This window comes from Marmota flaviventris, chromosome 20, assembly GCF_047511675.1.
Source record: "Marmota flaviventris isolate mMarFla1 chromosome 20, mMarFla1.hap1, whole genome shotgun sequence".
In the NCBI taxonomy this organism is placed as follows: Eukaryota; Metazoa; Chordata; class Mammalia; order Rodentia; family Sciuridae; genus Marmota; species Marmota flaviventris.
In genome coordinates this window covers 19,974,146-19,988,659 of record NC_092517.1, presented here as the reverse complement: position 1 = coordinate 19,988,659, position 14,514 = coordinate 19,974,146, and the positions used below count along the sequence as shown (strand labels likewise).

The window sequence follows — 14,514 nt, the reverse complement described above, 5'->3', positions numbered from 1 at the left end:
GTGGTCCCCACTGGGGTGGGCCTCCTGCTTGAATTTGGGCCTGTTCCCTCTTTTCTTAGGGGTTTGGGACTGAACCAGGGTCCTCGACCCCTGAGCTGCTCAGGGCCTCGCTGAGTGGCTGAGGCTGGCCTCCACCTGGCGATCCTCCTGCCTCAGCCTCCCCAGCTGCTGGGACAACAGGCTGCGTCTCTTTGTAACGCCACTTTTTCGTGATGCTACATTAAATCATGTTGTTAAAGTGACACTGGGGACTGGCATTTCCAACTCAGCGGCAGCACCCGTGGCCTTCAGCGCACAGGTCGGCTGGTGGGACAGAAGCCCAGGAGGCACCTGCTGCCCCGGCCTGTGACCCACAGGTGGCTGCCCAGTCTGGGCGCTCTGCTCCCCGGGTGCCAGGCCCGGGACTCCCTGTGGGCGCGGAAGGCACAGCTGCCGGCCACCTGGGAAGTGGAACCCCTGGGAGGGCGTCTGCGCCACCTTGAGGGGTGACAAGTGGCCGAGGTCTGCCATTTAGGTCGTGATGGGGTCCCCTGAGGAGACAGTGGATGCAGGAGCGTCCCGGGTGGCAGCTGGTGGGAGGCTGTGGGGGGGGCGGTGGCTGGGCCAGGGTCACAGGTCACACTGACAGGAGGGGACAGGAGCGGGGCACTGTGGGGCTTTGTCGTCCCCTCCCCGTGCCTGGGTTGGGGGCCAGGTGGCCGCACTGGGCTCCGCCTTCTGGTCTGGTTTCCAGGGACCAGCGGCCACAGTTGTCAGGGGACAGAGGATGACGATGAAGGGACATGAGGCTGTGAGGCAGGTCCTCGGTGCTGTCCCCAACCCCCGTGACTCCCAAGAGGCCACTTACCTGAGCCCTGCCTGGCCTCAGTGACAGGATGTGTCACTGTCCTCAGCAAACGGCCTGCTCTCTGTGGGAGCAATGCAGCCCCAAGTGACCTGGGCAAGAGGGACCGGGTCACCCTGAAGGGGACACTTCTGTGACCAGGTCCTGCAACTCTGGGAGGGAAGGTGGCTCCTCCTGACCATAAAGTGTGACCAGAGCTGCCACGGCAGTGGGGACCTGACCGTCTGATGTCACCCCGCTGTCCGTCAAAGCCAAGAAGTGGGCCTGGGCGCGACTCTCTGGACACTTCTCTGGGACCCCCAATAACACTGGGGAGCAGGAGAGGCCCCGGTCCCTGTCCTCTCTGAGAGGTCCCACTCTGTCCCCTGAGAGTGTCCCCTTTCCTGTCCCCTCAACAGGCTCCTGCCTGCTCCTCCGAGGGACAGGCCTGACATCTTTCTGACTCGGTGGCAGGTCGGGGTCTGCCCAGGGGCCTTCATGCTGCTGTGGTTTCCCGAGGCCCAGGCTCTGTGTCACGGGGAAGGCGTGTGGGGACATTCTGGGGACCCAGCACCCGGGGGCCAGGGCTCAGGGCCCAAGCTCACAGGCCCCTGACCCAGCCGCTGGTGTCTGACATGTGACAGTGGCGGGGTCCCCCAGGATGCGGGGTGGGATTCCAGCCACCCCAGGGTCCCCCGCTGGCCAAGAGCAAGGTGACAGAGGTGCGGGTGGCCCCTGGTGGCCTCCAGCCTCCTGTTTTACTGACTGATTGTTTGGTGCAGGGACTGGACCAGGGTGTGAGCCACCGAGCCCCGTCCCCAGCCCTGTTCAGGGTCCCACGGGGCCACCCAGGGTCCCGTCTCTGGGGAATCTGGGACGACGGTCTCTCTTGTCCTTAGAGGGCCACAGGCGGGGGCCAGGGGTCCCTGTGGATTCCTGGGTGGCCTCTGAGGAGGACCTCAGGGCCCAGGGGAGCCCCTTCCTTCTGGTGCCCCAACGCGGGGTGTCTCCTGGTGTCCCCCCGACAGTGGGTGGCACGGGTCCCCTGTCGTGCCTGCTAGTCCGCCTGGTGCTCCGCGGCCTGCTGACCGCCCTGTCCCCTAACGCTGCTGTTCTTCCGTTGCAGGTTCCGGGGTGCACCCATCATTCCCGTGGCGGCCAAGCCTGGGGGCCCGGAGGCCCCCGAAACGGAGGCTCCTCAGGGGATCCCAGAGCTCATCGAGGTACCCAGACCCCGGCTGCCCCAGCCCCTGTGGCCGACCTCTGCCCTGGGGAGTGGGTCCTCTGTCCCTGTCACACCCTGCGGCTCCTTCCCAGGGAGGGACCTCGGCCACCACCCTCAGGCCTGCCCGGCCTCAGGCCTCTGCCCCCAGCCCGAGGCTCCGTGGGCCTCCTCACCCTGGCCTCCATCTGGCCGCCCCTCCTCTGATCACCCCCACAAAGTGGCACCCACAGCCTGGGACCCGGGCCATGTTGGCTGTTCTAGAAGCTTCACCTCTGTCCCTCCAGGGACAGGCAGGAGGGGGCAGTCCTGCATGAGCAATGGTGTCCAGGAAGGTGGCAGGGTCCCGCTGCTGGGCACTCTGGGCCACTCAGGGCCACTCTGGGCAGAGGGATCCTGCACCTGGCCCTGGGGCAGGACTGCGCTTCCGTACACGGTGGCCAACGTTCTCAGCAACCCTGGGAGGCTTCCATGTTCCCCAGGAGGCGGCTGGGGTTCAGAGAGGTTAAGTGACTTGCCCAGGGTGGCTCAGCAAGTGCATAGGAAAGCTGAGGTTCAGACCCAGGCTGGTTGCTGGGGCTCAGCTCTGAGGTCCCCTTCCTCCAGGGGCCCTTGACCCCGGAGCCCCGTCCGCAGCCCTATTTGGTATTTTACTTAGAGACAGGGTCTCCCTGGGTTGCTCAGGGCCTCGCTTTGGCTGAGGCTGGCCTTGAACCCGTGATCCTCCTGTCTCGGCCTCCCAGGGCCCTGGGGTGACAGGCCGGGACAGTTGTTTTCATTCAAGGAAAACCCACCACAATGTGGCTCGGAGAGGCCTGTGCATTCCTTTAAGAGCCTCTCCTCAAATCTCAGGCCAAGGCTGTTTTGAATTTCCCTGCTTTTCCAAAGGAATTGTTATCACAAAACTCGAACTTTGGAACGCTCCCCGCTGAATACTTGTGTGACAACTGCCCCCTCGGGAAGCCGGAGGGAGCAAGCCGGAGGGAGGGACGTGGTGCTGATGCTCGTGTGTTGATGGGTCATCGGCCCCGACAGCATCTCGGAGCACGTAGGTGGCCCACGGAAAGCAGGCCAGCGGGGCCAGGCAGAGGGACAGAGCACCACGTGGGGACTGTGCTGGCCACGAGCCAGGCCCTCTGTCTCTGTGGGGCCCTGGAGAAGTGGCCACGGGGCTGCCCACTGACCGCTCTTGTCCTGCGACCTCCACACACAGGCCTTCTGTCCTCCTGTCCTCTCTGCTCTTCATGTGACTGTCCCTCAGATATGGCACCCGTCTCTAAGACACTCTTGAGGGTCCTCAGAGCCCATGAGATAGATGACCAAAACAGTGTATGGCCAGGGCGGTGGCCCACGCCTGCAATCCCAGTGGCTCAGGAGGCTGAGGCAGGAGGATCGCAAGGTGGAGGCCAGCCTCAGCCACTCAGCGAGACCCTGTCTCTAGATAAGACATAAAAAGGGCTCAGGGGACGGGGCTCAGGGGTTAAGTGTCCCTGGGTTCAATCCCCAGGATCAAGAAAAAAAAAAAAATCCCCAGGACCGTGTGTGAACTCTGGTGCCCGGTGTGTGGGGGGTGGCCCTCCAGGGTGTGGTCAGGGGCAGCCGAGACTGGGCCAGCTGGGGCTCTGGGCACACAGTGGTGGGCACCTGAGATGTGGGGAGGGGAGACGCGGCCTGCCTGGTACCCGGGGCTTAGAGGTGGGGGATCCCAGGTCCTGTAGGCCTCGGGAGGCGGGGGCCACAGGCAGGGGTCCTAGCCGAGTGTCCCCCAGGAGAGCCTAGTCCCTCTTCCTCCTCACCCAGCAGAAGTTGCTGGACACACAGCAGCACCCTGGCCTGCTTCTAGGGGTCCCTCTGACCCGGGCAGCTCGCAGGGCCTGGTGCCTGTCCAGTCCTTGCCTTGCCTTGGTTGCACTAAGTGGCTGAGGCTGGCCTCCAACTTGCGATCCTCCTGCCTCAGCCTCCGGGCTCCTGGGATGGCCACCGCGGCCTCTGGATTCTTGAGGTTCTGTAGGCCCCCTCCCTCCCCCACTGCGCCCCTGGCCCTTGCCGACAGGCTGTGGCAGCAGGGTCTCTCTCTTCTCCAGCTCCTGAAGTCCCAGATCTCCATCCCGACGAGAGACCCCTCGGGCCCGTTCCTCATGTCCGTGGACCACTGCTTCTCCATCAAGGGCCAGGGCACCGTCATGACGGGGACCGTCCTCTCAGGCTCCATCAGCCTCGGCGACAGCGTGGAGATCCCCGCCCTCAAGGTCAGTCAGGACTCTGGTCTGTCTGGTGTCCGCCTCCAGCAGCAGGGGAGGGGACCGTCCTTGGCCGGGGGTGCCCCCGAGTGCCTCCTGGGCCTGGCCCCTCCCTGGCTCCCACCCGTCCTGCCTTGGATTCTAGATCCACCGCTCGCCCTGTCCCCCCAACAGCACGCGGCCTGTGAGGTCCCCAGTGGGCGTCCCCAGGAGGTGGTCTAGTTCTCAGTCCTGGGGGTGAGCCCAGGGCCTCGCACATGCCAGGGACACTCGGTCACGGAGCCACATCCCAGCCCTGTTTATTTGAGAAAGGGTCGCGCTGAGTCGCTGAGGCTGGCCTCCAACTGGCGATCCTCCTGCCTCAGCCTCCGGGCTGCTGGGATGAGAGGCAGGGCCACCGCTGTCTCTGGATTCTTGAGTTCCTGGAGACCCTGGACTGACCCGCCCCGTGACTCACGAGAGAGAAGCGTGTTTCAGGGAACTGGCTCACGTGATCACGGGGCCTGGCGAGTCCAGAATCTGCTGGACAGGCTAGCGGTGGACGCCCAGGACACGCTGCAGCTCAGAGGCCACCTGTGGGTGGATGTCACCCTCCCTTGAGGGACGTGCGTAGGGTGCCCTGCTCTGCCCCACGGCTGCCAACGTCAGTGTTAGTTGTTTCAATGAAAAATCGCCCTCCTGCTGGGGTTTCAGCATGCTGGGGGAGATTCAGAAAGTTCTAGAAAGTTCTAGAACGTTGGCCAGCTCTAGAAAGCAGGTGGACCTAAGAGGGGTCTGGGGTGAAACAGGCTCGTGAGCTCTCGGTGGTCGAGAATAGTGTCTGAGCACCTCCCCGGGCACCGTGGTCCCCCACGTGGACACAGAATGACACAGCGTGAGCCGTCCCTGGTCTGGGGCAGCGCGGTTGGACAGGGAGGGGGACAGGAGTGAGCCGGCTGCACCAGGTGAAGGGAGCTCGGGGGTCACCCCAGTCCCCTTTGATGCTGTTGAGGCCGACGCCTCCTCCTTCAGGGGTGAGGGCCCCCGACTCGGCTCTGCTCAGGCCCCAGGGCTCTGGGGACACGGCAGCAGGAGCCAGAGGGTGTGGCCTGGCCTGTCCCCAATGCTGGGTCAGGGCCCCTCCTCCTGAGACCCAGGACAGCCCCGTCCACCAGCCGTTCTCAGCCCTGAGCTAAGTGCAAATCCTAGAAAATACGACGTGAAACTATGAAAACAAACCGCTGGTGTTTGACCAAAGGAAGGTCCTGGCCGCGACCTGGGCTGCTCCCCTGGGCCGTCCCCGTGTCCTGGAGGAGGGCCCCGGGGGCCACCTGGCCCTGCATCCCTGCTGCTCCCCAAGATGTCAGGAGAGGGTGACTCTGGGGGGGACTGGGAGGAGGACGAGGGTTGTGAGCACCATGAATCTGCAAAGCCATCACCAGTTGTCCTGGTGTCAGTGTCCCCAGAGCCCCCCTGGGAGGTGACACAGGAGGGTCCAGAGGAGTGAGGGGTGTGAGGCCTGAACCCCGGCAGTGAATGGCTCCCTGGTGGCCCCTGGTGGCCCTTGGTGGCAGGTGGGGTGTGGGGAGGAGGTGGCCCTGGGGCCGTGGCTTGGGGTCCCTCTTTGTCCCTGGAGAGTGGCGTCCCTGCTCCCTGGTCCCCGTGGGAGCTGCTCCCTCCCCACACTCTTCCTCCATGATGTCCTGCCTCCCCTCGCCCAGGAGTGGAGCCGCCGTCTGTGGACACCCTGAGCCCCACGTCCACGGTCCCCCTCTGCAGTGGTGCTGGAGGGTCCTTGAGTCACTGTGGCAAGAAAGCTGACCACAACAGGGGTGGACGTTGATTCTGGTGACAGGTGACCTTGTGGGAGACAGAAAAGGTGACGCAGAGGTTCGCAGCAGGAAGTCCCTGTGGAGAAGGGGCGAGGCGGTGGGGTGCAGGGCCAGTGTCCCCTCACAGCCTCGGGGACCAACCCAGCAGGCGCATGGGGACTTCCAGCCTCCAGAACCCTGGGAACCGTATCTGTGGTCCGCAGTGACACTCCTAGGAAATGACCCCGATTGTGGGTGGAGGGGACTCAAGCCAGAGAAGGCCTCGAGTCCCCCATGGTCCTGGGCAGGGTCTCAGGCCCCGGGCAGCTGCGAGCCTGGGGGCAGCCTGGCCCTTCCCAGGCTCCAGGGTGAGGCTCACTTTAGAGGCCCGGTCCAGGGACTCCTGACCCCTCACCCTGCCCGTCCTCGCCTGGCGGGACTGGTGGCCAGCGCCTGTGAGCAAGAGGCCATCGCAGGCCACGGCTCTCTCCCCGAGCCCAGGAACGTCCCTGTCAGATTTCCCTAATCGACTCGGACACTTCTGACCGCGTGAACTCCCGTGGGGGCGGGGCGCGGCCAGTCCAAATAAACAGTGGCCTTCCTCCCCCGGCCACAGTCCTGTGGCTGCCCCCGTCCATCCCCAGCTGGGGCTCATTACAGGAGCAAGAAGTGGGGGAGCAGGCGAGCGAGGCAGGGAGGACGCCCCGCAGCCCAGGGAGGCTACCAGCCTCTGCCCGGCCTCTGGTCTCCCAGCCTCCACCCGGGGAAGACGTGGCCTCGAGATCTGGGGCTGGCGATGTGGTGTGCCTCTGGGGGTTGTGACATCAGAAAGTGTCCAAAGCACTGAGCAAAAGTGCAGCAAGTCACCAAATGTCACTGCCCAGACTGACTGTGGGGGGTGTGCACAGCAGGGCTGGCTGTCCCTGTCCCCTCATGGGGGCAGGGTGCTGAGTAAAGTGGCTTCCAGAGCCCAGAGGACTTCCAGCCTGCTTCTCGGACAAGGGGTCCTGGCGCTGGGCCTTGCGGGTGACAGGGACACTACAAAGGTGCCCTACAGCTGAGGGGTCTGGGGCCTGGGGTGCTCCGCAGGTCTCCCTGGGCTGTGTGGCCTGGCACCCAGGTCTGCAGTCCGTGCAGTGGCCCTGCTGGCTCAGAAATCAGGGGTCCCCTGGGGTGTCCTGAGCACCGCAGCCTCCCCCTGACCCACTCTGGCCTATGGCCCTGCCCCGTCCTCCAGTTCTCCCCGTCCCTCCTGCCTCAGACCCCAGGTCAACCCCCTGATGCTTGCCCCATGTGGAATCAATCCCACAAGCAGCCTCTGCTCTTGGGTTTGGGGGTAATGGGGTCTGACCCGTTGCTCTTTAACTCTCAGGTGTCGGGCAGAAGGTGGGCCTGGAACAACTAGTGCTTATTGAATAGTCTTGGTCCCAGTGGAATATTACTCACCCATGAAAAAGAATGGCTTTATGATTTTTGCTGGTAAATGGGTGGAGCTGGAGACGATCATGCTGAGTGAAATCTGCCAGTCCCCAAATCCCAAAGGCTGAATGTCCTCTCTGACATGCAGATACTGACCCACAATAAGAGGGGAGAGCAGAAGTTCACTGGATGAGACGCAGGGGAGTGAAGGGAAGGGAGGGGAGGGACTGGGAGGGACAGGGGAATGAATGGACGTCACTTTCCCATGTTCACATAGGAACCCACGACCAGGGACATCCCACAGCAGGTCCAGCCACAGGAATGGGACGTCACACCCCGTGTAGGTGGGACATGGCAGGATGCTCGCTGCCGTCACAGAGAGCTAAAAAGAACAAATAAAAAATTAAACAGAACTCTCCGTCCGTCAGCAGTCCCCAAGTCGTGGTCAGCTGAAGCCAGGGAATGAGTTTTCATAACAGTCAGGTCACCTGGGCTCCCAATAAGCAGATCACCTGAAGCCAGTCTTTTTCTCGGACAGTTTGGGGGACGCGTTGGGCTCTGATGTCTGACTTGCTGTGCAGCCTTGGTGACTCGACCTTTCTGAGCTCCCAAGTCTGCAAAATGAGGAAACCCTAGAACATATCTGTCCTGCGGGGTGTTGGGGGGTAAAAGGAGGTGACAGCGCCACGTGACGCGTCCAGCTCACTCAGTCAGCAGTCACCACAGAGCACAGGGCAGGTGAGGCAGGTCACCATTTGGTCCTGGCTGAACGGATCTTTAGCATCAGGGCTGTTTCTATGGTGAGGGACGGAGAGCCAGAGGGTTTCTGAAGGTCTCGAGCGCTTCCTGGGGAGACTGGGTGACAAAGGGACCCGGCCACTCAGACATCCAGGGGAGGAGCCTGGGGGGAGCTGGGCTGAGGAGAGGAGAGGGTGGGGAGCAGGTGGGGACGGAGGCCAGGGCCAGGGCAGCAGCCAGGGTGGGGGGCACAGGAAGTGCTTGAGGAAATCCTCCAGGAAGAGCTCCAAGAGGTATCCAGGAAGTACCCAGGAAATCCACAGCAAGTTCTAGAAAGTTCCAGAATGTCGGCTAGCTCCAGGAAGTATCCAGGAAATCCTCAGAAAGTTCTAGAAAGTTCCAGAGCATTGGCTAGCTCCAGGAAGTATCCAGGAAATCCTTAACAAGTTCTAGAAAGTTCTAGACAGTTCCAGAACGTTGGCTAGCTCTGGGAAGTATCCAGGAAACCCTCAGAAAGTTCTAGAAAGTTCCAGAACGTTGGCTAGCTCCAAGAGGTATCTAGGAAGTACCCAGGAAACCCACAGCAAGTTCTAGAAAGTTCCTGAATGTCGGCTAGCTCCAACAAGTATCCAGGAAGTATCCAGGAAATCCTTAACAAGTTCTAGAAAGTTCTAGACAGTTCCAGAACGTTAGCTAGCTCCGGGAAGTATCCAGGAAGCACTCCAGGAAGTGCTCTAAGAAGTACCCAGGAATATGCTTCAGGAATATCCGGGAAGTGCCCCCGAGGTGCCCCAGGAGGTGCCCACCTGCACTGCCTGTCCCTGTCCTTCCACCCTCTGGCCTGGCCCCTCCTGCCTTGGCTGCAGTTGGGATCTCTGCTGTGACCTCTCTTTTTCTCCTTAAAGGAAAGCCGGGTGTCCCCTGGGTGTGCACAAAGCCAAGGAGCCACTTAAGCAGAATATTTATAATTCCTTCTTTTAAGAAATAAAGCAATAATCAAAACACCATAAACACTGCTCTAATCGTTCCCAGGCCGTGACCTGTAAGCGGGGCGGGGAGGGCGGGAGGAGCCTTCCTGATCGGGGGCTCGCTGCTGCTCTTGTTTGAAGTCGCCCTAAAATGCTGCCTTAGAACTTGTTCTTGTTGAAAAACAAATTCCTGCCACTCAGAGTTCTCAGATTTTTTTTCCTTTTCCCAAGTATTTAAATGAGCTGATTCGGGGCCAGGGCTGGACAGGCCTGGGCCAGCTTTTGTGGGTCCCTGGGCTGCTGCTAAGGACATCACTGCAGTCCCCTGCCCCCAGGCAATAAGCCACCTCCCTGGCTGGCTGTGGAGGACACTGTCATCAGAAGTGGGGGCAGCAGCCCCTTCCCTGTGTGAGCCCGAGGGAGGGCCTTCCAGGGACAGGAAGACTGGTCTGAGCAGAGAGCAGGGGACCTGACCTAGGCCACGGTCAGAGCAGGCTCGCCCAGTCTGTAGGAGGAGGGAGTGTGGGTCAGAGGACATTCTAGCTGGGTGTGGAGGCACACATCAGTGATCCAGCAGCTTGGGAGGCTGAGGCAGGAGGATCATAAGGTGGAGGCCAGCCTCAGCAATGGCAAGGCCCTGAGCAACTCAGCGAGACCCTGTCTCTAAATAAAATATAAAAGGGCTGGGGACGGGGCTCAGGGGTTAAGCACGCCTGGGTTCACTCCCTGGTCCAGATAGAAAATTCTAGCAAGTGCCAAGGCCCTGTGGTGGGAGATAGCTCAGTGAGTGTGAAGGCTGGGTAAGGGGTTTGGCTGAGCTCGGAGAGGTGGGCTAGAGGCACCAGAGAGGAAGGTGGGCCCAGACTCCCCGGGCCTTGTGGGCCAGCTGCAGGTCAAGGAGGGTGGCGTGGTGTGGGTGACGTAGGGGGTGCTGCTGTGCGAGGGGAGACAGGCAGTTTGGAGGATGAGTTTGTGGGGAGCCGTCGCTTCCTGGGGACTGGAGGCAGGAGGCCATAGCACGGGGAGACTGAGGTGGTGGCCCAGGCCTTGCCACTGAGGAGGTGGGTTGGCAGGCCCCGGGGGGGGGGGGGGACATGGCAGGAGGCCCCCCATCTCTGGCTCGAGGAGCAGCCAGGCAATTACTCCATGGGATCCTGGCTGGGGTTTCAGTACGTTGGGGGAGATTTAGCAAGTTCTAGAACATTCTAGAAAGTTCCAGAACGTTGGCCAGCTCTAGAGTAAGTCGACCTAAGACAAGTCTGGGGTGAAACAGGCTTGGGAGCTCTCGGCCCCACCTGCCCCACGGGTTCCTAAGGGACTCAGGAGACGTCCTGGTCTGGGTGGCACTAGCTGTGGCATTCTGGGGGGAGGGCAGGGTGCTTCCGGGGACACCCTGGGAGGGCAGCTGGTCACAGAGGGCAGGGCCCAGCTCCCCCAGGCTGCCCACTGCGCTGCTGCTGCTGCTGCCACCGAGAAAAAACCCCACGGGGTGACCGGGCGGAAGGTCAGGAGTTGAGCTGAGCCGGGGAGCGGGTTTGAACGTGGACCTGGTATTTTCTTTTGCGCTGGGGCGGAGTGAGGGGCAGGAGGGAGGCAGGCCGCCAGAGGGACAGGGGCCAGCACAGCGCCGCTAATGCAAACCAGACGGTGCGCGGGCAGGGCCGTCTCCTGGCCGGGCTTAATGCAGTCCTTGAAGCAGGCAGGCGGGCAGGAAGGAGGCCCGGACAGTGAGCCGCTTAACCCTGTGGGTGCTGAACCCAAAGTCGGGCTTCTCTGCTTTGGCATTTGCCTTCTGTGCCCAAGAAGTCTCTGTCCCAACAATTCCCAGAATTATCATGACAATAATGTCCCAGGGGCTGGGCGCAGTAGCACACGCCTGTCATCCTAGGGACTTGGGAGGCTGAGGCAGGAGGATCGCAAGGTGGAGGCCAGCCTCAGCCACTTAGCAAGGCCCTGATCAACTTGCGAGTCCCTGTCTGTAAATAAAATAGAAAAAGGGCTGGGGACAGGGCTCAGGGGTGGAGGGACCCTGGGTTCAGTCCCTGGGACCAAGAAAAACAAAAACATGCCCAGGCATTCTCAGTGTCCCCTGAGGGACCCGCCAGGCAGTTCCTGGATGGAAGCATGACGTGGGGCTGAGCATGAAGTAGAGCAGCCACAAGAGTCAGGGGACACCAGATGGCCCCAGGGTGCAGGGCCAGCTGAAGCCTGAACTGTGATCCACTGCTGCTCAGCGTCGGCATGGGCTCCTCTGGCCACCAACAGGGCTGCATTCCGAAGTCTCTTCTCTGCCTATTCAAAGGAACACAGGAGTGTCATCACCGAGGTGTTCACGGCAACCAGCACAGCACACAGCAACAGGGGACTGCTTATATAGACCCCGAGGTCCCATGTGGAGGAGATTCAGCAAGTTCTAGAAAGTTCTGGAAAGTTCTAGAAAGTTCTAGAACATTGGCAATTTTGCAGTGATGCAAATCCCTGCAGGAAGACAACCCCAAGGACCGCCTCATGGGAGGGCCAGGGAGCTGTCGCCCTTCCCGGGTCTCAGGAGTGCCCTGCGAATCAGCATGACAAATGCAACACTGAGTGCCAAGCCACTCTTGGGACACCACGTGGGACTCGGTCCCACTCGACAGGAGAGCCGGCGCGTGTGCGCACTTCTGTGGGCTGATGCATCCAGAAAGATCTGGAAGGAGGCCCAGCCCACTGGGAACCCGGACGCGTCCTGGGGGAGCCCGAGTCACTGGAATCCAGGGGACTGAAGGAGGCTTTCATGTGCGCCCACGTCACTGGTGCGCGGCTGACAACAAGCTGGTATTCATCTGTGTCTTGTGTGGCTTTGCTGAAAGGGAAAAAAACACAAAGGACCAGAGAAGAACAACTTTTGTTCTGCTCGCCCGCCTCCCTCTCACCGGCCTTGGCCTGCAAAGCCGAGCTCTGCTGGGGAGGCCGCTGGGTGGGGATCCCCAGGGCCGCTCCTCCGGAGGCTGGATGAGGCCGAGGCCTGCCTCCCTGCCTCTGGGTGGGCTCAGGGTCACCCAGTGCCCATTTTTGGCGCCAGGGATTGAACCCAGGGGTGCTTCACCCCTGAGCCCCGTCCCCAGCCCTATTTCTATTTTATTTAGAGACAGGGTCTCGCTGAGTTGCTCAGGGCCTCGCTAAGCTGCTGAGGCTGGCCTCCACCTTGCGATCCTCCTGCCTCAGCCTCCCCAGCTGCTGGGATCACAGGCCTGTGCCGTCCTGTGCCTATGTGTGGCTGCCATGCTGCTCGCCCTGGCCCCCGTGGCCCTCGGCACAGCTCCTTGGCCTGCCTTGCCCTGTGCTCACCTTGACACGCAGCCCTCTAGCCTCCTGGGTCCTCTCTTTGGGGCCTGCTCAGTGGGGACAGCTGCAGTCCCTCCCCTGCCCCTCCCCCAGCTGTCTCCAGGCGTCTCTCTCAGGCTCTCAGCCCCTCCCCCTCCCTTTTCTTCTCTCCCCTCCTCAGAGAGGCACAGAAGACCTGTTGTTTGTGCTTGTCCCCTGCTGTCCCCTGCCTCCTGCACATTAGCATATACAAATACTTTTGTCCCTTCTGCAGGGACTGCTCTCTTTATGGAAGTCAAGACCCTTCCATTCCAGCTCTCCACAGGCCAGGCCAAGGAGTCTCTGCCTGTTGGTGGTGACAGTGACAAACTTCTGTTTATCAGAAGCCTGCTCTCACCTGGCAGTCCCCTCAGGCCCTTGGCCCCAGGCCTGCCAGACAGGATAACCTGGCCCCTTCCTTCAAGAATGGCGCTGCATGAGCATGTGGCCCACGCCTGTCATCCCAGTGGCTCGGGAGGCTGAGGCAGGAGGATCGCAAGGTGGAGGCCAGCCTCAGCAGCTTAGTGAGGCCCTCAGCAACTCAGGGAGACCCTGTCTCTAAATAAAATAGAAAAAGGGCTGGGGACGGGGCTCAGGGGTTAAGAGCCCCTGGGAACAAAAAAATAAAACAAATGAACAAAATCCTGCTCGTCCCCTGTCCCATACCAGGTTCCACAGCTCTTTGGTGACTGTACTTAACAGAGAAGGAGGAATCCAGACCCCGAGGTTGGGTCCTGTTTGACGTGTGGATCTGGTCCCTCCCCCTGCCCCTGTGTCCTGTGAGCTGGTGATGGTTACTAATATCCTTGGCACGGTCCCCGGGTTTGGCCTCTCTGTGTCCCGCCTGTCTCCAGTCTCTGTTGGGTCCTGGGAGTGACCCTGGCTTGCCAGTGCTGCTTGACCTTGGGCTCTGCAGTCCCCTCAGGTCCCTCTCCCTTGTAGCTGTCACTTGGGGTTGAGAGAGGAGGGGTCTTGTGTGCTGTGGCCTCCTCCAGCCCACTTCTAGCAACGGTGTTCCAGAAACTTCTGTGCACAGGGGGAAGCTGTGTGTTGGGGGTGGGGGGGCCAAGGAGGCAAGGAGGCCAGGAGCTGGCCTCAGCCCAGGAGGCTCAAGAGCCCCAGGAAGCCGGGCAGGAAGGGGACGAGGGCTCGGTGCCAGGAGTCCTAGAGGGTCCCCACCGTGGAGGGTGCTGGAGGGCGCTGGAGGTCCGCGTGGGGCAGTGCAGCTGCATCCCAAGGGACTGCGGGCAGGGCCAGGGGGCCCTCTGGGACCCTCTGGTCAGTACTAGGGACCCCCCAGCTCCAGAGCTTTCCAGAGCCGGTTGTTAAAGCTGTAGTTGCGAGGCCAGCGGCCTCTAAGGTGGCCCTGGGTCCTGGGCCAGCAGCCCCTAGGCTCTGGTCCCCTGCATTCTGTCGCAGAGGGTGGGTGGGCAGCAGACGGAGCGGTGGTGGCCGTGAGATCCCAGGCAGGCAGGGGCCGACCCCGATCCGCCTTGAACGAAGTTCCACCAGGAGACCCAGAGGCCACCACCCAGCCTGTCTCGGGAATCTGACTCCCACGGGCCCCGGCTGCCACCTCCCCAGGGCCATCAGACCACCTGGCCCTCTCCCTGCTGAGCAGATACGTGGCCTCCTGGCTCCAGCCCGGGACCTCACCCTGTGACCCCCCGAAATGCCAGCCCCCAGCGGGGGGAAGCAGGAGGCCGATCCGTCCCAGGCCCGGGGTGCGCCAGGCTCAGCCCCCTTCCCGCTGCCGGTCGCGGTTCACGGGCCGCCCTTCGGGGACGTTTGATGTGCACCACGGATGTTTGCCTTGACCGCGTTTGTTTGCTCAGGCTGTCCCCCTGCCAGCTCGCTGGACCGTCTTTCTTTTAAAAATATGCCGCTCGCCAAAGGTTGTTTTGGATCTGCTTTTGTTTATCAGGTACGCGGCTCCGGCGCAATTGGAAGCAGACCCGCAGGTCCACGCGGC

The 14,514-nt window shown here is 61.7% G+C and overlaps 1 protein-coding gene across 1 annotated transcript in view; it reads left to right on the top strand.

The window, feature by feature from the left end:
* The window catches only part of Eefsec (eukaryotic elongation factor, selenocysteine-tRNA specific), a 118,375-nt gene that overhangs the window by 50,334 nt on the left and 53,527 nt on the right, over positions 1-14,514 (top strand). The window contains exons 3-4 of the mRNA XM_027954452.2: positions 1,950-2,046; positions 4,130-4,294. Coding sequence (XP_027810253.2) covers positions 1,950-2,046; positions 4,130-4,294 — 262 coding nt within the window. The remainder of the gene's footprint in view (positions 1-1,949; positions 2,047-4,129; positions 4,295-14,514) is intronic.